The sequence below is a fragment of the Mycteria americana genome, chromosome 6 (assembly GCF_035582795.1).
Source record: "Mycteria americana isolate JAX WOST 10 ecotype Jacksonville Zoo and Gardens chromosome 6, USCA_MyAme_1.0, whole genome shotgun sequence".
Lineage (NCBI taxonomy): Eukaryota > Metazoa > Chordata > Aves > Ciconiiformes > Ciconiidae > Mycteria > Mycteria americana.
The window spans coordinates 32,812,224-32,838,853 of record NC_134370.1 but is presented as its reverse complement, the minus strand read 5'-3'; the positions used below and the strand labels follow the sequence as shown (position 1 = coordinate 32,838,853).

The window sequence follows — 26,630 nt, the reverse complement described above, 5'->3', positions numbered from 1 at the left end:
GCCCTGTACATGAGTATTTTTAGGCATGTTCTGGTATATCTTCTGAAAAGTATTCCAGACTTTATGAACCTTTATTTTGCAATGACGAAAAAATCCACCATACACTAGTAGAGCAGAGCAGAAATTTTCAATGAGAATGGAAATCTCTCCCTATCACATTATTAAATGTCATTTTATAAAGGTTTTCATGTGAATTTCATGAGATTTTCCAGAGTGATTTTACTTTTAAAGTTATATATGAAGGTAGCTTTTAGCTCCTTCAGAGGCACTAATCACAGACAAGTGCTCTTCTGGGAAGGCCAGCAAGCCACAAAGACTGACCCCAACTTCTGAGTTGCCAGCAGAGCCAGCAGTCTAGCCAGACAAGACCACTGAAGAGACCAGCTGGGAAGACAAGCTGACACTCAAATGCCACTGCTTCAAAAACTCATTCCCAAGCTGGGCATCTGTACCCTGCTGCTGCCAAAATCACCCTGTGAGTGGCCACAGCAGTCAGCTCCAAGGATGAAGCAGATGGAAGAGGAGCTCAGACCGAGCTCAGCCTGCCAGCAGTAGAAACGCTTGCTGCCTGGGGAGTGATATCATTGTGCTTGTGTATGCACACACCAGCATGCCCTAAAACTGTATTTCAACTTTCAAAGTTTAAGTACTGCCAAACACAGTTATGCACTTGTGTCTCTAATGACAGGATGCATCTTACTAGGAACAGTGAAGGTCGATGGTTTACTTATGGTATAACGGCATACTTAGTAGGATATTGTTAGAGTGGAGAGACTGCAAATTTGACCTGTTTCAGTTTCTTAAATTAGTTTGCAAAGTTTAGTTTGTGAGACTTTGCGTGAAAGCCTGTGTTTTAAATACATGCTTCACTGCTCATGGAGAACAAAATCACAGCCAGCAGTCATGAGAAAACCAGGGTCAAAAAACGAATGTTCATTAAAGAATCAAATGTCAGCTTCAAACTTCCAAAGGGCTATTTATTATCATTGAGGCAAATGAAAGCCTGAATAAAATTTTCCTAAAACGACAGAAAAACAGACCTCAATTTTATATTTATTCAAGCCTTCTGACAGTAAGGAATCTAACTAGTGTATTATTCAGTGCTTTGGCCATTATAGTTTTAAGTATCTCATACAATGGGGCTTCCAAAGATTTCTTTGGAAGACTGCACTCTCAGAATCTTTTTTTTATTGATAAGCAGCTTTTCTTTCAATTTTTTTTTTCCTTTTTACTGAGTTACACATCTCACACCATTTTTCCCTACCTATAGCTTCTGTTCTCTGAATGCTCACTGTCCTTCAGCTATTTATTATGAGTATTTATCATAATTATGAGTGTTTTCTTACTCAGTATGTTTTATAACAACATGTTAAAAATAATACCAGGCCTGGATTACCCTGTAATGCTTAAGCTTGTTAGCTGTAGGCATTAGCTTTGCTCACTAAACATCTCAAGAATTTGGGACAGCTAACACTAACTGTCCAGGGAAAGTCTAGTAGGTGACATTTGATAAAGAAAACTGAACACAACTGAGAGTCAGACAGAAGGACAAGAGGTAATATTGGAATTGCAAAACAGAGTATAAGATTATCATTTTACCCTACCCTCATTTATAAATAAACATGGGTGCGAATTAGGTTTCAGAGGCAATAAAAAATGAAAACTGGAGGTACTGACAATTTCTTCTAGCCACTGTTGTCTGCTCCCTGATAGAGCACTGAACAAAAATTCAGTGAAATAATTATGGAAACAGAGAACTCCAGCAGTCAAAAGAGGTAGTCTGAGCAGAGAGGAAAAGCTCACTCCAGAACATACATGGGGTTCCACTCTCCACAGAGCTCACAAAATCCCACATGGCCAGAGGACACCCGTGGTTGTTTGGGGTTTTTTAAACCAATTCTTCTGCTACTGCACCTTGTATAACACACATGCCATCAGGCTTCAGGGAGAGATTATGCTGTGCAATGGGCAGTAAAGTCAGTTCAAGGATACTTTTCATTCTTGTGGTACTCAGAAACAGTTTCACCGTAACTGAACATCTGGCCAAAAGTCCTAATTAAACTTTGCTAAAGAGACATGCAAATATAGGTTTGTAATGAAAGAAAAAGAAAAATGTGGCTCATCAGTCCTTTATGGGAGAAAGTAAATGCTTTAATAGGGCTTAATCAATATTTACTGCCCCCAGTAGCACTTAACAGCTGTGTAATAACAGCAGTGCAAATAGATCAAATGAGAGTAAGGCTATTTAGTCAGACAAAACTATGGGATCAGGCCCTTAAGTTTAGGGAGCCAAACACATCTCCAAAAAATAACTCCACTTACAGTAGTTAAATTGCAGTCATTCCTGAAGAGAAGACAGTTCATAAATAAAAACGCAGCTCCGTAGGAGCAACTGCTAAGAGATGCCTAGAAAGATAACTGATGGTCAAGTCTTTGAAGAATGAAAATTTTACACAGGGAGAAGAATAGCTGTTTCAATTAATACCCTCCCACACTTCTCAACATCTTTTCTTCAAATACGTCAAAGCAATGCCTGGAATAGTTCTTCAGTAGAGAGGCTGGACTCTGAATCCTGTGAAGAATAACCTCATGAATTTTGTGACACAGTTTGCTGGGGGTTTCTTTTTGCCTTTTTAATCCTACTATATATTTTGGACCATGCTAATGATTTCAGATACACTGTGTCCCTGTAGTATGTTTTAATATGAATAGAATCTCATATAGATTGAACTTATTAACTGTATAAATGGTAAATATGGGAAGAAGCAAACTGTAAATCCACCCGAGAGTGTTGAAGGAGCTGGCAGAAGAGCTCACCAAGCCCCTTTCCATTATTTACCAGCAGTCCTGGCTAACTGGGGAAGTCCCTGCTGACTGGAGATTAGCGAATGTGACACCCATCTTCAAGAAGGGCCGGAAGGAGGACCCGGGGAACTACAGGCCTGTCAGCCTGACCTCGGTGCTGGGGAAGCTGATGGAGCAGATCATCCTGAGTGCCATCACACGGCATGTAGAGAATAACCAAGGGATCAAGCCCAGCCAGCATGGGTTCAGGAAAGGCAGGTCCTGCTTGACCAACCTGATCTCCTTCTATGACAAGGTGACCCACCTAGTGGATGAGGGAAAGGCTGTGGATGTTGTCTACCTAGACTTCAGTAAAGCCTTTGACATGGTCTCCCACAGCATTCTCCTGGAGAAACTGGCTGCTCATGGCTTGGACGGGTGTACTCTTCACTGGGTTAAGAACTGGCTGAATGGCTGGGCCCAAAGAGTGGTGGTGAATGGAGTTTACTCCAGCTGGCGGCCGGTCACAAGTGGTGTTCCCCAGGGCTCTGTGTTGGGGCCAGTTCTGTTTAACATCTTTATCAATGATCTGGACGAGGGGATTAAGTGCACCCTCAGTAAGTTTGCAGACGACACCAAGTTGTGTGGGAGTGTTGATCTGCTGGAGGGTAGGCAGGCTCTGCAGAGGGACCTGGACAGGCTGGATCGATGGGCTGGGGTGAATTGTATGAGGTTTAACAAGGCCAAGTGCAAGGTCCTGCACTTGGGCCACAGCAACCCCATGCAACGCTACAGGCTTGGGGAAGAGTGGTTGGAAAGCTGCTTGGCAGAGAAGGACCTGGGGGTGTTTGTTGACAGCCGCCTGAATATGAGCCAGCAGTGTGCCCAGGCGGCCAAGAAAGCCAATGGCATCCTGGCTTGTATCAAAAATACCGTGGCCAGCAGGACTAGGGAAGTGATTGTGCCCCTGTACTCGGCACTGATGAGGCCGCACCTCAAATACTGTGTTCAGTTTTGGGCCCCCCACTACACGAGAGACATTGAGGTGCTGGAGCGTGTCCAGAGAAGGGCAATGAAGCTGGTGAAGGCTCTGGAGCAGAAGTCTTACGAGGAGCGGCTGAGGGAGCTGGGACTGTTTAGCCTGGAGAAAAGGAGGCTGAGGGGAGACCTCATCGCTCTCTTCAACTACCTGAAAGGAGGTTGTAGAGAGGTGGGGGTCAGTCTCTTCTCCCAGGTAACAAGTGATAGGACAAGAGGAAATGGCCTCAAGTTGCGCCAGGGGAGGTTTAGACTGGATATTAGGAAATTTTTCTTCACCGAGAGGGTTATCAAGCATTGGACCAGGCTGCCCAGGGAAGTGGTTGAGTCGCCATCCCTGGAGGTATTTAAAGGACGTTTGGATGAGGTGCTTAGAGACATGGTGTAGTGGTGGTTTTGGCAGTGTTAGGTTTATGGTTGAACTTGATGATCTTAAAGGTCTTTTCCAACCTATATGATTCTGTGATTCTGTGATTCTGTAATGGGAATTACATTTCTAAAGAGAAAGCTTTCTTCAAAAACATAAACAGAAAAAAAATTTGATTTTGACTTTATGAACACATCATGAATAATGTGATGAAAGAAAAAAGATTTTCATCAAAAATCAAGTTTGTAGCCAGGCTTCAAAACTAGTATTTAAAGGGGAAGATTTTGGAATGAAGCAGGTTATGCATTAAAATTTCTTCAAATTGACTCTGTAAGACTGTGTCTGAAATAATCTAAACAGTTTAATAGCGGTAATCCCACTAAACACCATTCAAATGCCATGCAGGGATACATACTAGGTCTATCTAGGACTAACTAGATTTAACTATAAATCCTGAAGTGCTTCAGTATTCTCTGGCCAGGTGAGGCAATACTGACACCACCGATGACCCAAACCACAGCATACTCATGGCCAATGCAAGACAGCAAGTTCTAAACTGTCTTTTTTCCATTTACAAAAAAGTAAGAGAGACGGACACAGAAAATCATATATGAAGAATAAGAAAGAGATAAATGTAGTCCTCTGAAGTCAAATAAAATGACCAAGACAGGAAACTTTATAAAGCTTTTTCTCCAGTTGAAGCAGAAACCCAGCTGGGTATATTATACATGCAAGAAAGAAGGGCATGAGCAAAATTTTGACAAGTGGGTTGGTAGAATAAGATTGGATTCCACAAAGCATTCAGAACAGATGAGTTTTTGGATGAGCTTGCAGAACAGCCTGATCTTTAAAAGCCTTGTCAGAATGCCAAACTGGGATGATCACCCAGTGAAAAACAACTTTCCAGGATACGGTACTAAAGACACTGAGAACAAAATCATTCCAAAAAGATTTTCATTAATTTAGCCAGAACAAAGTTAATAATCCATGACGTAAATGTTTCTTTCTTTACTAGCTTGTTAAAAACACTAAATTCTCCCCTGTAAAAATCTTGCAGCTAGAGGCTGACAGAGATTAGCTTATTCTTCTTCAAAGTCATTAAATAAATAATTAACCAACAATAGCTGGTAAGTTACCTTGACAACAAAGAATTATTAATATGAGATTGCCCAAGGGAGAATGAGCCAGGGATTTCCAAACTGTGGTGTTAATCAAACTACTTCAAAGCAACGCAAGGACTCAGTGCTGGCAGGTGGTCACTGCCTCTGGTGGATTCATGCAGCCTGACATCGAGCTGGGAGCTACTGCAGCCTCTGGCAACAGGGGTAATTTAGTGATGTACTTCTGTACAGCAAAAGGTCAAAACTATTTTTTAAGCAAGAAAAAGGAAACAGAAGATTGGAAGTGCCTGAATTGCAGGACCATTAATAACATGTCAGTCATACTTGGAAATTAATATGAGCTGTATGCCCACAAGGTGTTACGTAAGATGTTTTGGCAAAGCCTATGAAAAAAATGCACCTATGGAACACTTTAGATATAACTGCAGATGCTAAAAACATCCTATATTCAATCTGTAGAAACTTAAAGGTAACACAACATATACTGGGGGAGCTAATTTGAGAGATCTCACATGTGCCCTTCACTTTTCATGATATTTCATTCTGGTGTGGCTGGTCATGACAGTTATGGAATCAACTTCCGAAAGGTGAACTTTATATCTCTGCACTTCTTCATATCTCTTTCTTGTTCCTAAGTTCATAGAGAAGGAACTAATGGGCAAAGCACAGCATTACTGTTCCAGTCTCATTAAGACAGTTTCTAAGGTGGTATAATATTTCTGGAAGATAGAAACTGAGAATGTTTTGCTTCTCAAAATCCACATTTGGGAATCAGCAGGAAGAGGGTCCTTCCTAAAGGGTCCTTGTCAGTGAAATTTAGTAACAGGGCATGAGGCTGTTCATGCTAGCAAACCAGTTACTGTTTTAGCAAATAAGAACTTGCTCAGAGACGCCTGTCGGAGCCCTTCAGATGAGTCTCTGAATTAGATTATGCATACACCAGCATAGACAGCAAGACTCAAAATCCTGCTGTAATGTAAGATTGTTCCCCAATGAGTGATTTGTTGGTGCAGGATAAATAATTTTTTCAACATATTGGAAATTGCTTTGATCCTCTGAAATGAGTGGCCTTAGTTCTCATTACAGCATACCTCAGAGTTACTAACAAAGATCAAAAGTGTCTTTTCTTTCTAGGCCAAGATAGGCATAGACTTTCCTCTGTGCAGAAAGAACAGACCAGTGCTCAGAACTACAGTGCATGTGATTGGCATTTCCCAAACTTTGCCACCACTATGACAGGATCTGAGTCAGCAGAGGTTCTCTTCAAGGAGGAAACGTCCATATCCCTCCCTCAGAGGATTTCAGTCTCTGCAGCTACAACTTTTCAGTAGGGCACAAATAAGTAAAACAAACATCCCCATCCATGTTCCTTGGAAAATCTTGACCTACCCACTTCTCTTCCTGAGAATCTCCCTACCTCTCCTGGTTTCCCATAAGCCTCACAGCTTTCTCTTCAGAAGCTCTTCCAAGCCAGCACGTGAGTTCCCTCTGGAAGGACCCCTCACCCCACACCGCCTTCCTGACCAGGCTGCAGTAGCCCGGACTGCCAACAGCCCCCTCCCCGCAGCCTAACCAAGCCCTTTCTAGACTCACTCTAACACACAATACCCACACTTGCCAACTCACAGGCTCAACCACTGTGTCCTCGCTCAGTCCATCTCAGGTTAAGACTAAATTTGCAATAAAAAGGTTCTAATCAAGCTTATATTCTCAGTCTCACTAAAGTTTTCAGTTTTATCCAACAGCTGCAACAGTGATACAAATGGGATTCTTAACTGTGTCTAAAGTAAACCGGAAACACATGGAATCCCATTGAAAGTCGAAGACCTGTGTTTCTAAATTATTGCACTATCCTTGGAAATAGCACCTAAAATTATATTTGAATTCCTGAAAGAAAAATTCTGATATCTGGGATAAATTGCCAAGAAATCTTGCGATGTTGCTTACACCAGAGTCAAATCTGTTATCAAAATCTGGAACTTGAACTAGTAGTGCATATTTCACACGCTCAGACAATTATCAGCTGCTAAAGACTTCTGAGACTATCAAAACGGGACAGATTGAATAAATCAGCTGGATTCAGTCCATTTAACTAAATATGAAACGCTCTACAGCCCAATACCTATCAGAGTTCTGTTATCCTCCCAGATTAACTCTTTCACAACAGATGTCTAATAGGCATAAATATAACAAGCTAGCAGTAACACCACAAGACTATGATAGCACAACTTTTTCTTTTTTCAAATAGAGAAAGATTCTTAAGAGAATGAAATCTGCAAGATCAGCTCTGAGTTAGTGCAACCACTTGCTGGAATTTCATAGACATAACATCACATCTAAAGCACATCTAAAATAAATAATTAAGTCAGGGAAAGTTGACCAAAGCTTACATGCTCAGATTTATCTGTACTCGTTTTATTCTTCCTCTGAGGTAATACAGTCACAGAAAACCATCTCATGTCAAATTCCTGAGATGGACTTTTCTGCTGGGCACAGCTACTGACCTGCAGCATCTGAAGATAGCCTTCTTGTGGATCGCACAGCAGTGATGATATTCGGTGGTTGTTCCTCATGCATCTCTGATTGTTGTCCCTTGAGAGAGGGAAAATTTGCCGGATAACTGTCATCCTCCCCAGAGCACTATGTACCAACTCTAATATTTCATTATCAGTGATTTCCTGTGAATGGAGACACAGTCTTTTAAAAACATATATTTGTCCAAACATTTTATATATTCCTTTCATTATTGGATAAATGTTTTTAAAAAGACAATAGAAGAAAAAAAGTTACAGACACACATGCTTAGTCTAGGCCAAATGTTCTTATTTTGTGTTTAATAACAACAATAGTATTTTTTTACGCATCATCAGAAACAAAAGAAAACAGCTTAACACAGTATCATCTGTCTTGGCAATACTAACATACTGCAGAGGTAGTTCCTCATAGAAAAGCACCAAGATGGTCTCGGTAAGTTTCTAAGTAAAAATCAAGAGCCTTCAAACCAAATTTATATAGAAAGTTTTGGTTTAACAGAATAGAATCTCACTACATCCTCAGAACAAAACAACAAATGGAAAATGTAACCATCTTTAGGAAATATGGCCCTTACACCTGAGAACAACGTTACAAGAAAGTACTTTTTCCATAAGAACAGTAGATCATTTCTGCAGACTAATCCTGATAATGACTCAAGGAAGTCTTTTGAGGTTATCTGTATTAGGAAATAAAAAATAGGAGAAACTTCATTGAAGGGATCGACACATTTAGGAATGCAAGTTTCTGCACACAGAATAATTTGGGATAAGATATAAGGAGATCTCAAGGACAGGCTGCTCTTCTTTCCAGGCTTCACACTGTCTAAAGCTTCTTTGCAGACCTTCCCATGTCCCAGCCTCCTAATCCATCCAGGGACAAAGCCTGCATCTCCTGCCCTTACATTGCAACTGAAGCCAACTCAACTACATGGTTTATGTATTTTGTATTTTAAAAAAGCCACAAACCCAAACCCTCTTTTTTACCCCAGGATGAATAGTTTGAAAGTCATGGGCTTAGCTGATCCTGAAATCATAACAACGGTACAGCTTGTGATAGTTATTTCCTGCCAGGAGTTCGCTGTGAGGAAGGACAGGCGGTGGCACCGCTGACTGCATTCATTCCCCCAGGCACCTCCTCCGCAGGGAGCAGCTTTACATCCCAGCTCCTTACCACTGCCACCAGCAGCATCTGCAGGTCACATCAGCCCATCTCCAGCACACTTTGGCTGCACCGGCTGCTCAGCTGGGCCAACCCATTGCCCAGCCTGCACAGGTCTGCTCTCAGCCCCTTGCAGGGTAGGGGGCTGCAAATAATTCACGTTGCTGTACTTACTCGGTCAACAAGGCCCACACCTTGTGATGCGTCATCAGCAGAAACGAACCTGGCCCCGCACTTTCAACATTCAAGAAAAAAAATATTTTGTTCTCTTGCCATTTTCTCTGTCAAGCTGTGAGTGAAATGACCATGGGGTTATTATAATTACTTGTTACGGTTGACTAGTACTGTAGCTTTGGCTCAATTTAGTTCTTTGCCTATTTCCCATCATTTTTTAGGAACATGAATTTTTAACTTTGCAGAAGGTGAAATTCATTGCATTAACGACAGACCAACTGGTGTGGCGTGAAAACAGAAAATCAGAAAATAAATATATTCTTACAGAAGCCAAAGATTTTGAGGCTTAATAGAAAATGCTGGGCGGCACCTGTAGCCTTGCAGGGAGATACCAAAGGAGACCCAGAAGCTCTACAGATCCCTCCAGACTGCTGCCTTGGATTTCTCTTCTGTGGGACTGAGGGGTATCTAAGCTGCAGTCTGAGGGAGAGACAATTTTATAGGATAGCTTTAACTCATAAGCCCCCAGGCTGCATCCCTTGGCAGGCAAACTCAGACTAGGTGGCTGGAAAAAGAAAAAAGAAGATCACGAATCATCCAAACCTTCAGTTCACCTCACACCACACACATTTTTTGTCCTCCCCAAGTGATGCACAGCCTTTCAAAGATGTCTCGTAACCTGTGTCAAAATGCTTGACCTGAGACATGTAGGCTTATACGTAGCAGACCAGAACTGCTTCCTCCATGGGATTTCCAGAAGTAAGGTAGTGGAGGAGATCAATTATATTAGACACATTAACCCAGGTTCTTCCCACTTAGCTATAGGCACCGAGTGAGTCCTGAATGTAAAAGCCCAGTTACTGTACAGCCAACAAAGAAAAATGAGAGCCTCTGGAGGGAAATTCAGAACCTAAATTGGGCTAAATCTGACTCTGAAAGTGTCACCTTTTTCTGTGTGGGCAGCTGACATTAGCTAAATCCTTCAATGCCCCGGTTTGGTACATAACGCCAAGGGGAACAAAGCTCCTGTATTTTTTTCAGTTGATGGACCAGCTGAATGATCCATTCCTTTTAGAGACTGAGTTCCTTTTTAGAAATGTAAAAGCATAGAAAAAAAAGTTGTTGTTGGAAGAGCTGGGAACAAAAGGTCTATGCATTTTTGAGCTGGTGCTCTAAAAGCTGAAGTTAACTATGGGCCTTTCCATGCCAGTTCACAGGGCAGTGCAGCCACAAGCAGCATTGCAGGGCACCTCGGGCAGGTCCAGGAGCAGGAAAGCGTGGCGGAGTGCCTGAACTGCAGAGGAGAGCAGGTCACCAGTACCCCGCACCAGAGCAGCCTGGCTGCGGTTTCCCTGGCCAGGGGACTGCACACCTTCCTCTTGCCTGGCACAGGCAGGCCCTTCAGACTCATTTCCAGAAAGCTCACAGTCCTGGCTTAGCAGCACGTGAAACCTTAAATGTCACACACAGAAAGGTCACCTGTGTTCTGACTGTGATAAATACGGGGGAAAAAAAAAAAAAAAACAAAAAAGAAAAAAAAAAGCCAAAAAAGGAAAAACAAGTGTATGTGAAGTTGGCTTTTACTTTTACACCCATCAGAATAACAGCATATATCCAAAAAATAGTTCTAAGCCTCAGAGTCACAGGGGGAAAAATACATTTCACACTGATCTTACAATTAAAATCTATTCATCTAGTTATTTGTTTAAAAGTAATGTGTTTTCTTTCCTGTACGTGATATGAAAATTTTCCTTACACTCTGAACCTGACAACTAAGCAAAAAATTTAATTTGGTCCTAGAAGGTTTTTTTTTTCCCCAGAGAAATGTATCCCAGATTTCCAATCTTGTTCTTGGATCATTACACAGCACAAGACAGCACACAGTAATTACCATTCATAACATGCCTGAATGCTGTATTCTAAATAGAGCTTATCAGCTGGTTTGGCCAGGCAAGCGCTCCTTGCAAAATTCCATATCACATGCCCACTTTTTGGCTTTTATGATCCCATGATGTTGCTACTTCAACATGGGATAAATCTTTACTTAATATAGATGGTGGCTTCTGTTTGTTTCAGGGATATGCTTTAAGGAAGCTTAAAGAGCCTAACTCTCTATTGTTTGGCACCTTTAATAGCAGTTTGCACTCAGGCCTATAAATATTTAATTTCTTGAATGAGGATGGAGGGAGAGCACTTTACCCAGGGGTAAAAGATGTTCTTTTATCTAAGTGCTCTTATCCTGGATTTTTCCTTTACTAAAGGAAAGGATTTGTCTATTCCCAATATTTCAGGGAGCACTTAAATATTTTGGTAGACAGACATAAATGTAAGACTGACTATTCACCCAGGTTAGTAGTAGTTCTCACCACCTGACACAACGCTGAAAGGGTATTCCTTTAAACACTGTATTTTCTGTTCATGTAGCATATTAATGGCAAAGTTGACTCTTCAAGAATTTGTGGCATTCATTTATCTATTTATTTGCACACAAACATTGGTCATTTGGGGAATTCATTTATCTATTTATTTATCTGCACACAAAGAACTTCAGTTAGTTTGTAATACCTAGCCATATTGCTCAGGGGAATATTTAAATCTGCTCTAGTTGTGCTCAACTATCATAACACAAATTGCAAAATGAGACAATTATGTTTCACATTACAATCTCTATTTTCCTAGAGGTAATGACAGAAAATTATAAATTTTAATGACATTAATAATTTAAAGAACCAAAAGAGATTTCCAGAAAGCACATCCCTGAGAAAAGTGGAGGAATAAACTGAATGGCAATGAGGACAAGGATGCTCATGGAGACAAGCTACAGATTTATGTGGAATGTTTTGCATTAGGATTGATACTGTTTGTTGGGTTATTCTAATTCCCCTCAATGCACTATGCACATTTATAAAGGGACGCTTGTTCACTTGTTGAAAATCCAGAAAACGTCCTTCAATTAGCTGTTTTTTAAAACGTTCACAAGAGCTTACCCTGTAGATAGATTTATTCAACTTTAACATTATGCTGGCTTCTCCGCATCCCACATGAACAGACATACACAGATATATATAAAGGTTAATCCTTTAAGGCAAGGGCACAATCCATTTTTCATAGCACAGAAAACATTCTAATACAAGTCTGCATGACCACCTGTCCAACTCCTATCTTCATTGTCCTCCCACACATCCAACACTACCTCACTTGCCTTCCTTTTACCTGATGCTCCTAAAAATCTCTACAGGGATGCATTTATAATTTAATTGAATTAGCTCTATTTCTAGATATAAGGACTCTGCACTGGGTGTCCAGAAGTCTTTCTCAGACTGTAGCGAGTACCATACAGCAAAAGATCCTCTGATTTAACAAAATATTATTCCATACTCAAAAGTAATAATCTCAGGAAAAAAAAAAAAAGCACACAAAATGATAGTTATCAAAAGCTGGACAACACAAAAAAAATCACCATTGATTTTAATGTGGATTTCACTGATAAAACAACTCATCAAAGCTCATCTAACCTTGCTCCTAGCTGACTAAGGCTGTTTCTGTGTAATTCAACAGCATTAGAACTAGGTCAATTCTGAACCCTACAAATTTCTTTCAGCAGAATGCAGGCACATGTGCAGTACAGTTTCATGTATATGTATACCTTTCAAGGATATATAAGAAAATTATACATTTTTTGTGAAAATAAATAAATAAATAAAAATTCTGCAGTGTCAAAGATAGCAGCCAAAAGGAGAGAAGCAAGACTTCTTTGGGCAAGTAGTAAATATAGAGTACCTGGAATAAAATTGGAAGTAATTGTAATTGTAAATTGTTAAGTTTCGCATTGAAATGTATCATTTGCTAAATCTTAAGAAATTTTCCACAGTGTGTTCCTTGTATTTCTATTCAATCTTTTGACTTCTTTTAGTCTGTACATTTTTGTATAATTTGAAAAGATCTTAGAATGCTTGCCCTACTTGCATTCGTAAGCTATCATTAAAAACTCTGCTTTTTTCAAGAAAAAATAAGGCACAGGGAAGTGTAAAAGATTTATTAACTGCTTGTTATCAGAGTAAACACAAACATCATTAGACAGACTGATGCTTTAAAAAAAAAAAAAAAATCTTTTGGCACTTCCATAGGTAGAGAAAGACTGAGCAGAATTCCAGTCTATCAGACAGTCCTGGTTCTACCCAAGTAAAACGGAAGCCATGACAATTTGCACAGGCTTGTGGGTCTAACTGTTGATCACCCAAAGCGCATATAACAAAGGAATTTCTATAAAAAAAAAGAAAAATATTTTCCAAAGAAAAGTGAAGAACAAACACTACATTCATAAGGCATCTTTCTTCCAAAGTCCTAAGTTTCCCCAGGATTGCTCTACAAGCCCTAGGAAAACACTGATCATCATGCATTATCTAACACCTTCCTACATGCTACCCTTGGGGAAAAAGTAGTTTGCTGAGATAGACTTTATCTAATAATTACTATTCTATTTTCTGCTCATTTTTCTCAACCTTTGAAAAATATTTTATAGAGGAAAATAAGAAAGAAATGCCTAGACAATAGTTGAGAAGCCATTTGATTCTCAAATTAAGAGGATGAGTAACTACAGATATCCTGGGCATGTCTGACGTGGTGAAGGGAAAGAAAACAACTACTGGCAGAAGCAATGGAGCTGCAGGATAGAAATGGAAAGTAAGAAACACGTCACACCAGGAGAGAGATGATGGGACACTTTCTCATCTCTCGTATAACTAACTGCCTCCTACAGACACTGAAGCAGTGGTGAAGGGACACCTGTGAAGACAGCAGAGATAAGAGAATTGAGCTAGAGTCCAGAAGAAGGTTAGCAAAAACGTGTTTTGAGTGAATGCTCTGAAAGGGGAAAGGAAAAAGCATCAATAATCTTTCTCTGTTCTTTGTTCTGACTGATCACCTAGGTTGAGTTTGGGAAAGTTTTATTAATCAGCTGAAGATCTAGAAATTCATCTACTGGCAGCACTACCAGCATCATTTGGAAAGTGTCACCCATCCAAAAAGGACGAATAAGGTCAACTACTGTCTAAAAGTTTTGACTCTCATTCAAGTGATGTGGATAACATAATCTCAACATGGCTCAGAGTACCCCAAGTCCCTTAGCACTCTAACTTTCTGTCTATGGCTTCTCACTATTGATGAAACGTGTACTCTTGCTATATTTCCAAATCTTTTTATTACTTCTCCTGCAGAAATTACAAGACCTTTTCTTCCTACTTCACTTCTCCCTTCTTCTTCTCCTCAACTATGAGGGCTTCTTCTGACAAGTATCATCATAGTTGGGAAGAATTTAACCAAATACTTTACAGCTGCAATTGCTATAGTAGTTTCTCTGTGCTTACTGCCTCCAACTTTTCCAAACCAGGATCTTTTCTGTGGATTGAAAAGAGAAAATATACAAATGCACCCTTTTCTGGATGTTAATTAGAGTTTAGTTTTATTTTTCAATTAAAGCTTACAAGAATTTCAGCTGTCTCCTAACTACTGAATACTTTGCTTTCCTATAGATTTGGAATCTGTATAATACTCTATTTCTATAGCTTCATGCTATATATTTCAGATTTCTTTTGAAAACAGATTTTCACCAATAACAAACTGGTCCCTGACTTTTTTTTTTTATGTATTTACGGTTAGCACTGTGCATAGGAAGCAAAATAAAGCTATTGATAATTTTTTAAAAGCCCTAGTTATTAAGCTCAGGTTAGTACAAGAAGATCAGCTGGCTTACTACATTCTATCAATAAAAAAGCATCTTTGATTTTACAAGAGCCATTACAAACACAACTTACCTTTCTGCAGTGTTACAGCATAGGTTTAGTTGATTTTTTTTGTTTGTTTTTAAACGGGACAAATAACAGCACAAGCTTTTCTTAGTGATAAAGAAATGAGCCCCTATTCAACCTTAGAGTCAAGCTACTCTGCATAGTTACTCTGCATAGCTACTCTGCATACAAGCTACTCTGCATAAACTATATGTTGAATTGTGCAATACAGAAATACAGTAACCCACTGTGCAGTCCCCATGAACACACACAAACATTGGGAACTGTGCTAGTGCATCTACCAGGACAATCAAGAGTATGATTCCTCCCTCCTTTACAAAGCTTAATTCTGGAAACTTTACAGTAGTTCACAGAAAAATGCAATGGAAGAATGCCCGACACTGTTATTTTGCAAAATAAGAAACTTTTGCTTTATTAGAAAGAACTCCTCCCCTCTTTAAGTGTCGTGCCATGACAAATACCCACATGGGTTGGTACTTGACCTGTGAGGAGGATTCCCGCCCCCCCCCCCCCCCCCCAGTACATTCCTTTCCTACAGAGTACCTGATCATTTAGACAGTAAGGAACTAATGTAATGAAATTTCCACTAGTTCTCCCCACTATTCCCACGGTTCCAGTTTGAGAATTTAGAATTGAATATAGTTTGAATTTCAGTATTTCTTATTCCATATGGTACAGAATGTGGTAATTCCAAAACTAAAAGAATCGGGGTAATAAAAAGTTATTTTGTGTTAATAACAAATACCCCTTTGTATCTGATCTGATGAGGGTTAATCTGAATCAATGAGAATCAAGTCAATGGAAACACAACAAATGAAAACTGTAGTCAAGTAGAAGCTATAACCTTTAGTTTTCAGACTTATTTTTTACACCTTATAATTAAATCTATTTTTAAAGCATTGAAAGTGCCAGTAATTCATTACTAGGCATCTTTCTATCAAAACTACATGCAATTACAATATACTCCTCCATTTCAAATGACTGATACCAAGAAATATGATGCTAGGTCTCCCCCAAGCTTGGGGCTCCCCCAAGGGTGGATTTGGCTGACAGAGTCTAATCAAACACAATCATTCTAGCTTGCTTAGTAGTAGACAGAGAAGGATGAAGTTCCACGCTGGCTGGAAATCAAATATGAGTCACAGTTCCCATAAATTTCATGTTTGTCAGCAAAAGTATTGAATAAATGATTCGATCAGAAGTATATGCAGTGACTATTTGTATAAACTGTCACTGCCATACCCATATTGAAAAAGGTACGTGGAAAGACCTAGAACAGAAGGTGCAGATCAGAAAATACCCAGTGGTGTTCATAATACAGTTGTATTTGTCTTTCCAAACTGAGATCTGAAAATATTTAGCAGACTTACATAATGTGAGTAGGATGCTGAAAAAAGAAGAATAAAATACAATAACAGAACCAGATGTGAAGACAGAGAGATGATGAGAGGGAAGAAAGTAACCAAGAAAGTAGTTCCTATTCATTATCATATTTAGATCATAAACCATTTCCCAATACTCAATCTAATTTTTACTGCAGAAGATTAAATTGCATTTCCTTTATCTTTCCAGAGTGAACATGTGATCATATTCTTCTTTTAATTATATCTGTTCTACCACTATACCTCTGCTCCATCTTCTGGGTTTCATAGGAGACAAACCTAATTCTTTCAGCCTTTCCTCATGGGTCATATTTTACTGAGCTTTCATCATATTAGGTGCTCTCCTCTGGATTTTGAAAATTGTTCTGCATTCTCTTGTTTTGTTTTAAAGTGTCTTACCCAAAACTTGCAATATGGTTCCAACAAGGCCAGGTTGATGTCAAGCAGAGCAAAATAATTGCCTCCCTTATCTTACAAAGGATGTTTCCAGTAGCATGTCTGAGGACTAGATTTGCTTGTTTTGCAAGACCACAACAGTATTGATTGATACTTTGTTTGTTACCCACAAGGATTCTAAGTTGCTCCTGCAGATGCTCACCAGCTGTACTTCATTTTGTAGCTACACCCAAAGTACTCAGCACTTCTCTATATTGAATCTCATCTAGTGATTCACAATCTCATTCTAGTGATCTGCCTCAGATTTATCTAAATAGACTGGAAGTACTACAATATGTTTTTAACAGTCTGGTTACAATCAATAGTTTCTATAAAGCCAGCATCCAGTAAATCAGTAAAAAATTAAAACCTCATTTTTCCATTAAGTAATCACCCTACACTTTCCTTTATCTTCTGCTATATCTAAACTTTTCTTGTTGCTTTTTATGATGCCTGGTATGAGTCATTTTGCACCTCAGCCTCATTTTATAATCATTTACTTTGTTACACCTTTAGACTCCTCCTTAGCCTTTTTTTCCACCACTTTTTCTTTAGAATTGCTCCCTGATTTCAAGATCTGTAAAGATAGCCCATTGGAACCATAACGATACCTTATTATGCCTTCATCTTCACAGAACTCCACAGTTCTTTTGCCATCCTTTACTCATCATATTAACTTTCCAAAAGCACTACCAGTTCCTTAAACTCGTGAAGCTGGACAACCTTTTTATTGACATCCATTATCCCTATTCTCCTTTTCTCACTTCTTCCCCTTCTTCAAACAGTGCATGCTACCATCTCACTACCACTTTCACACCAATTATCTTCTGACTTCCTTAGCCCATTCTTCCTTAGCCATAATGAAATCTGAGCTGACAGCTGCCTTAACTTTTTAAACATGTAGGGATAACATTGTCAATCACAGGAAATTGTGAAGCCTTGTCTGTGTCCCAACATTACTTTTTCAACTGCCAGGGAAATTAAAATCCTCCATTATTTTAATTTTGTGTCTTTGGGGCATTTCTGTCAAAAATGCACTTTCAAAAAAAGTCTTCCTCAGTGTATGTCTTTTGTGTATTTCCACTCGGCTATTCAACAAGTTTGACCCTCACCTCTCCTTAGCTTCAGAGCAAGTACGTATGGTTTGGACATGCAACGCTATGTTGTCCTCTCTTCATCCCTACCTGTCCTTCATGAAAAATTATCTCCTATCTTAACCAGTAGCCTTGTGCTTTGTCCTACCATGTCTTACAACTTTCAATTAAACTTCTGAATAGTGATGAAGGTTTGTTGAAAAAGAAATTCAAGGAAGGATGTGATAATGGTGAAACAACTCATTTGAGTTATCAGTCAAGTTCAGTACCCATTCCATTTCCATGAAGAGTAGTTAATTGCTTTGTGTACTTTACTGATTTACATGTAAAAATAATGAGTGTTTAGAAACTTGGAATTAGAATGAAATATGTTGATATTAGGGAATATAATACTGTGTTTAATTTGAATATTTTTTTGGTCCAAATTTCAGTTTTGCAGAACAATTTCTTTTACCTTTTTCTCTCCCCTTGGAATGGAGAAAATTTCAAAACCATGAAAAGTCCCACAAAAAGGGAAACATGGTTTCTAGTGCTATTTATACCCCCAGACCTACTGCTGCTGCTAATAAAAAAGCAGACACAGACTCCTAGAGCATTGCTCCTAGTACAACCACATACAAATTCAGTTTCAAGTATTGCTCTTGTGCCTCTCCCACAGACATATGCCCTGGGCAATGCACAGTATTTTCTCTGAACAGGCAGAAAAAGAGAAGGGGAGAATGAAAAATGTCAGGAGGAACCGACAGAGATGCTTGATGTCAGGCACGAAAGAGAAAGAAATGTAAGAGAAAACTAAAAATAAGAAAGAAAAACAGGAAAAAAGACAGGAAATAAACACCAAAAAAGAGGGGGGGCATCTACAACTGTGCCAGTCATGCCACAAGAAAATATAGCATGCATCTGTCAAAGCTGGTAGGTCACTTCATCAACACTTAAAGGTATAAACAACAAAGGTACAAGCAGAACACCAGATACATTCTAAAAGATCTTCTTTAGGGTCAAAATTGTTGGTCACTGGTAACTCCCAATGCAGTCAATGGTAATAAAGTATTTTGGACTATTCTGGAGACAAAGCTAAGCATGAACTAGTTATTGTTCTGAGGAGTTGTTTGCTTTTGCAAGGATTTGTACAGAAATCAAAAATATTCTTGCTTTTAAAAAGCTACTTGGCACATTTAACCCAGAATTCAGGTAGAATCACTACCTAAACGAATGCAAGGAATGATTTAGTATTTCTAGATGAATAAAAGTGAAGATGATGAAATATAAATCTAAAAGGAGGAGGGTGGTTAGAAATGCATTTCTTTTTTTCTCTCAAATCTCTACTACTTTTGACAGCTCTACAAGTTTGAAACATAAAATGTCTGGAATGAGAAAAGTAGACATACTTACAAATATATATTTTTAAAATAGTAAGGTTTTTATGACTTTGGCTTCAAAGAAGACACATGAGGGCATGATATTGCCTGCAAAGACCCATCCCTGTGTATTCTCTTATCCTGAAAGACTTGCCATGAAATGTTTCAGCCTTCCAACCCCATACAAAGAATCCAACTCCCAATTCACTAGCCTTTTTCTAAAGATGGCTGAGTCCTTTTGCACCACCAAACTGGCATCCAAACTGAACAGAGATTTGGGTTATTGGAAACTAGCAAATGCAGGATCTTGACAGTACACTTCTGTAATTTGAGACCAGCTCTTATATTCCACATTTGTTCATTTCCTGTGTAATAAGCTTACCAGCCATACAATTTTAAGTTAGCTCATCACAAGCTTGGTGGTGTTGCTTACCTAACAAAATTAAAACGATAAAATATGTTTGAACTCCAAAACTTAACTCCTATCCTGCTGTATGGGACAGAAGCACAAGGGAAAAACAAACAAACAAACAAATGTTTATTGGATTGTCAATACAGAGACCGTAAAGTAGATTTAATTCAAATAAGACAATAATAAAATCTCTTATTGAAATAATACCATGCTATATAGTCATTCTTACTGTAGCAAGATAAGTCCAAGGTTCAGACCCTCATTGGCTTGATGAAGGTAGGAGACAGGGCAGATTGTGAGAAGGTGCTCAAGATCAGTATATCTCAGTAGTCTAACCTGTACCAGGCCCTTAAATGGTTCCTTAAAGTGAGAAAGACCTAAAGACCCTGTTTACAATCCAACGCTCTTCATACAAGGAACCTCAGTGGAAATAATTGTCACTGTGTTCTCTTCCTACTACTGCCCCTTCAGGTCAGTTAGCCCTATACCTCTCTTTCCATGCAATGGCATCATTACCTCACATAGACCATAGGGTGAACAGAAAACTGTAGGATCCTCAATCTGCCTGGGAGAAAAAAAGGTCTGGCTAAGTATTTGATCCATTTACAGAATGAACTACATCTGGCTTGCTACTCATGTGGCAATTACATCAAAAAGAGCTGATTTGACTGTTGGGAATTATAAATTCTTTCTGTTCTGCAAATCACAGCACCAACCAACATCCAGTCAAGGAATAACATATTTTCCATCAAGTACCCATGCAGTTCTCACTGATACCAACTGGAAACACATACATGGAAAGCATAATTAGTCTGTCCTCTTGCTAGCATGGGCATATGCACGCTACTAAATAAGAAGCAAGCCCTAAGGAACCTCCATCTTTCTGCAGAAACATCCATGCGGATGCTTAACGTATCTTCTTTTCACAGTAGCTTTAAGCACACAACGACCAATGCTTTTCTGATAAAAAAAAAGGATAATCAAGAAATTTCCTCCTCTTTTTGCCTGCAAAGAGTTCTCCAAAGTTTCATAACATTGAAGTTTCTGTAATTGTCTGTTTAAATTTAATTGCATTTTGAGATATTTATAAGTATGTGCACTAATATTTTTTACTAAAAAGTAATACTTTAGATTTCCAGTTTGCTGTCATAGCTTCCCTACCCAGTCTCTAGCCATAAAAGAGAAAAAATAAAAGTTCCCAAAATAAAAGCAGAATTGACAACTTGTGTGATGTGTTTGTGTCCGTATGCACATGTTTGTGTATGAGTGCTGAAGGTTTTTATTTGTGATGTTACAGATTCAGACTTCATGAAGTGAGTTTTAACATCTGAACAATAACAGCAGCAATAACAAATTCACAAACGCTCCCTCTCTATAAACGTTTAGGGAAATATGCACAATATTATCTTTATGTGAATATAAACACTGACTCTCTGGACATCTTGCTGATATTTTGTAGTGGGTCATTACTGCAGCTGACAAATCAGGAGGTACTTAAATGTAACAAGGACTAGAAAGAATTTATAAAGCCTTTATAAGGAGACATATCACTCGCTGTCCCTAACCCCTGTTTAATTACAGAACCTTTCTAATGCCACACAATACAATTTATAGTTACTATTAAAAGTAGCCTATCCAAAATTATTAGCTAGGTGCAAAGAAAGGAATGAGAAATTAACAAACGAATTGGTTCTTGAATTAGAGGCTATGCATTTATAATAGAAAAATAAAACAGTGAACACAGTTCTTTTTAACTTAGATATTTTACTATCTTTTAAAGAATCATAATTAAAACCAGAAATATATAAAATAGTACCATTTATCCTGAACAATCAGTGATTTATAAATTATTGTATATGGTACAACATTTCAAGCTTTCCATCGCTTTTTAAATATGAGTCTGTACTGATTTCCATTAGGACATTGTGGTGCTAAGGTAAAATAAATAATCATAGTGGCAGGACAGGATACCATTTGCTGCAGAGAGGAAGTATCACATTTTAAATCTATGCTGTCCTGGATCTTGGCCAAAACACCAACACAATTCTGCACTAGAGAAAAAAACCCTGTGTATCATGAAAATGCATATTCGAACGAGCTAAGCCTGCAACTAGCCTCAGCGCTCTTTCCTCTCCTGGTATCTGAGTGCAGGCTTTCATAGCAGTGAAGGGTGAGATTCTGGCAGATATAGATGCATGCATTTGAGGTTTCTTTTGAGTTATTCTTTGCTTCCTAAATTGTTAATGAAGTAGGGTCAACATGAAGGTAAAAATAAAGTCTCCCCGCTGTTATGAGGTATACTGGAAGCTTTATTTTGACCTTTGGTATTCAACCTATGCCAATTCAACTGAGACAGACAAGCAACGACACCACAGAGCTTGCATCTTGTACCATTCAAAAAGCAAAAATGCTAAGTGTATGCTCAGTTTCATGTGTCAAAGCATATGAAACAAAAGATGGTGATGAGTCAATGTACCAAGCTATGTTGTCTCTTTTGACTTTCTTACCTCATTTACATAGACCCAGTGACTATCCTTTGATGCAAGGTTGGTTTCCACAGCCTACAAAAATAAAAAGAAATATAATAATAAAAATAAATAAAACATGTGAAACGTTCCAGAAAGACTTACACAAAAAGGTACTATAAAGCTCATTTTGATTGCTTTCATTGCTGTTGGCATTGTTTCAGTATAGTTCTTTTTATCTCTTCCACTACAGCTTCATGGAACAGTATCTTATCGGTGGTAGTCACATTTCTCTGACTTCAGTATCTAAACCAAAGTACCCTGTACCATGAAGATATTCCCTCAATGTACCACAAAAGCATACTGGAGCATGATAAGGGATCCTATGATGAACAACTGCATACAGAACATGCAGTTCATGAGATTTAACTTCTGTATGATATATCTAATGCATCCTAGTAGGCTGGGTTTCTTTTCAGTATGCCTCCCAAAATATACTGCCTCTGCCTCATTACAACTCTGATAGTTTAACTGTTAGCTAACCTATTTAATGGAAAGCACCACTCTGAGACACTCAAGTGAAGTCCATATGAATCATCCTCTCTTCATATTTACATAAAACCCAAGAGAAAGTTATGATTTGCATGGACACTTTTTCTGGTTTCCTGGTGTGGTCTTGGATAATCACTACATATTATAAAGAAACAGCCCATCTCATCAGACAGCATATTTATCCATACGCATATAACTCTCATGGTTCACTAAGACACTAAAACTGGGAAAGACTGCTAGCAGAAACAGCACTACTAGTACTGAGGACCTCAGTGGAAGGATTTGGCAATATACATAGAAATTTCTAACTGCCCCTTTGTTTGACATAGATAAGCTCACTTCAAGATACTTTATAGTCTAATAAAGCATTATCAAGTATCAAGACGTGTATACTACAGTGCTAATGATATCGCTAATGTCCTGCTTAATACATGGTTAAACAACTATTGTGAATTCATCTCACCTAATAAAACAGGACAGTCCCAGTGCACACATGTATTTCAGGAGGCAGTTCATTACACAAAGTTTTGAATGTCCCTGCCTTCAGCTACTTCTTCTGTGCCAATATGACCCCATTTATTGAACAGATATTATTGCTGTGATATAAATGGCTCTATGAATCACTGAAATGAACCTGGTTAAAAAATCAAGTACAGATGAACAAAATACTTCCAGTTACTGTTTTTTAACCTGGATAATTTCCGCACCCTGCGTGCGGCCTCAAAAACAATTGCAGTGGTACAAAGAGGCTCTGTAGACTGCGGCACTGGGCTGGGCAGGAACATCATCAACCACCTTCCTCTCCAGAACATATTTGCATAATAAGCCTCTCAGATATTTAGCGTCAGATGGGATGAATCACCTTCTCTCATGACACTGACTACAGATGACTGGCTTAGAATAAACGCCCACAACTTATAAGGCTGCAGTGAAATGACAAGATATCCATCCTCAATATAGGCAAAGGGAGTACTGTTACCTGATCCTAGAAAAAAAGAAACCAAAAACTGGCTAAGTAGCCAACACCAACATTTTTAACACTACTTTTAGTTTATCCTGTGTTTAAAAAAAAAAAAGAGTATAAATTACTTGCCTAAGGAACTGTGGTTTAAAACTTTACTCATTTGTGCAGCCTACACAAACCTAAGAGAAAATTGTGGGCAACACACATACCTCAATCTATTTCTCATGTCCGCAAAGTGAAGTACTCCTTTAAAGAGACAAAAATCCCAAAAGAGAAACCACAAAGAAGTCGAAAGGGAAAAATCAGCACAGACAGGGCACAGTATTTCTCGTCACCATCACAAACAGCATCATGGGAAATTAACTATCCCTGGTGTCAAAGCAGATGAGAACCACTAGAGGCAACACTTCCAGCAAGATAATCCTCTCCTAAGCATGCAGTGAAAAATTGTCTCCCTTGGTAATTGTCTGCCTTGAGTTTCTTTCAAGCTGGCAGGAAAATTAAACTGACCACCTAATTGAGGAATCGCAGTTATTAGGAAAGCTAGTGGTAATGAAAGTGAGGGCAAAAACTTGTAGATTTTCTCCCTATTCACCCCTCTAACATATTCAGGCAAAGCCAAAATAGCCAGGTGCTGTAACATATAGAGGAAAAGCAAAGTGCTGCCAACATTAGCAAAGCAGAACTAAATAATGCTCAGGTGCAGAGTTATTGCATTGGCTACATTTTGTGATTTATCCGCAACAGTGAGCAATTTGTATGAATAAGTGCTAAGTCTGGGGAGCCACAAGAGCCAGAGAATTTGAAATGAATTATTGTAACTCATTCTTCTGGATTCACATATCTGGGCCAAATTTTTTAAAATTAGGTGCCTAAATTTAGGTTGCTAAGAGTTTATCTTTAGTCATCAGAGTGCTAGACCATTCAGCACCTCCTACAGAAGTCAATGGCTCTGCGCTCTAAAAGCTCGAAATGTATTTAGAAACATAACCGTAGGTAGGCAAGTTTAAATATCTATAAATATCTTCTGTTTAGAGCTGCAACACATAGCACGAAGCATTATTCTAAACCCAGACATGCTGAGAGGAAGCAGAAGCATCTTGCATTTTGTGCTTCAGATTTTGTACCATATTTACAGACTTGTTATCCTAAAGAATCCTAAAATGAACTACTGAAAGACACATCTCGGAGGTTTCAACCTTCTGATAGGCCTGGTAGTATTTAGAGGTGTATTGGTGGAGGCTCATGGAAGTTAAGCAATGTGAAGAGTGAGGTCCTGGAGACCTGTGATATCGTAAGAAAATTTATTCAGAATTTGTGGAATAAGAAAGAAATTGCATGTCTGTAACTTATGGAGTTTCTTTTTCTTTAAAGAGGAAAAACTATCAGCACTTGGGAGATTATGGTCACCCATTTTTAATTAGTTTTTAATTATTCAAGCTGTTCAAGATCTTGCCATTTGTTTAAGCTTATGCCTCCATCCGTTCAAAAAGAAAAAAAAAAATGTGTATGAAACATCCTGAAGGATCTATTACAGCCCATTTCATAAATGTACCCTATATTAAAGAAAGTAGGCTAGGAATTTGTGTGATCACTGCAGCTGAGGAAAAGCTCTGCCATCTATTGGGGCAGGATTCATGTGCTAAAATATGTTATGGGGCTTTTTATATGGAAAAATTGTTAATATAGGTGCAAAATATCCTAGTTCTTTATATACTCCATATGTACATAGGGTCTAGTTGACACTTAGGAGTAATGCCTCACAACATTTCTATCAAACAGAAAATCTGCTTTTGAGATAAACAGTGCACTGGAAATTAAAGAGCATCTTTCCTTTATTTTCTCTTAGACTAGCAAATAGCTTTTACAAATTTGGAAAAAAGAGGGGTTTTTGAGACTGTATGCCCTTCTTCCTCCCCAACTACATTTCAACAGTCAAATGTTAAAATGCAGAACCCAAACAAGAGAATTCTAATTCACTCAGTTGACCACTATTAATGACAACATATAAATGATATTATCAGACTCGGGCCAGAGTGGGAAGAGGGGAAGGGAAGCAGTGAATGTAGAAAACTGTTTATAATTTCTCAGTGGAAAGCATTTGCAGTAGAAATGAAATAGGGAGACACTGAAAATCTAAATATGAGCATTAAGATTTCAGACCTCATACCAACAATGATAAAAGAAAAAAATAAGATGCTTCATGAAAAATGACCAAAGATATTTTCATGTATATGGCTTTGTTTACTTTTAAATGTATAACTTAAAATAATTTACTGGCAATAATCCATGACAACATTATTTTATTGGAATAGAGCGGAGAACAAATATTTACATTGCCTTTATGAATAAGTGAATTGGTTCATTATTTTATCTAATGGCAGTTGCAGGATTAAAAGGAGAAGTTAGGAAAGTAAGCAATAAATACTGCTGTGTTCAGAAATAAAGCAATTCTGCTGAAAAAAAAATAAAATAGAACAGAAACAATCCTTTCCTGACCTTCTCAAAAAATCTGAAACTGAAAACATTTCCAAGTGTGTAATGGCTGGCTAGTAATAGGGACGGGCTCTTTTCCACAATATCTGGCTGCTTTGCCAGGGTCAGCACCTTGGTATTAACAGCAAAAGGCAGGTTGTGTAGAAAGGAATGCAGGGATGAGTGGCTGGACGCAACTTTAGAGAGGTGCTGGTGGCTGTTCGAACAGACATGGGCAGACTGTGTTCCAGTGGCAGCAGGATGTGCTGAAGAGTTGAGGCTTACATGCATCTGTGTTAGAGTTACAAACCTGTTGTCTCCTTACTTGTACCCAGGGGGACAGGCAGTAGGAATGTCTGGAAGCCCTGTAACCAACCCTGGGATCCTAGAAGGAAATGTCTTGCAGATGGCAAACACAGATGGTCCTGTTGTGTCTACGTTTTCGGAAACAAGGGCTGCCGCCCTGAAATCCATGATATAAAAGAACCACCAGAGTGTTTTGCTAGGAG

At 38.7% G+C, this 26,630-nt stretch overlaps 1 protein-coding gene across 7 annotated transcripts in view; it reads right to left on the bottom strand.

Moving 5' to 3' along the window:
- GRID1 (glutamate ionotropic receptor delta type subunit 1) overlaps window positions 1-26,630 on the bottom strand; it is a 563,457-nt gene that overhangs the window by 106,651 nt on the left and 430,176 nt on the right. For all 7 annotated transcript variants that reach the window (XM_075505260.1, XM_075505263.1, XM_075505257.1 and 4 more), the window contains 2 exons: window positions 22,173-22,226; window positions 7,815-7,988 (listed from right to left, as the gene is read on the bottom strand). In XM_075505260.1, the coding sequence (XP_075361375.1) occupies window positions 7,815-7,988; window positions 22,173-22,226 (228 nt within the window). The remainder of the gene's footprint in view (window positions 1-7,814; window positions 7,989-22,172; window positions 22,227-26,630) is intronic.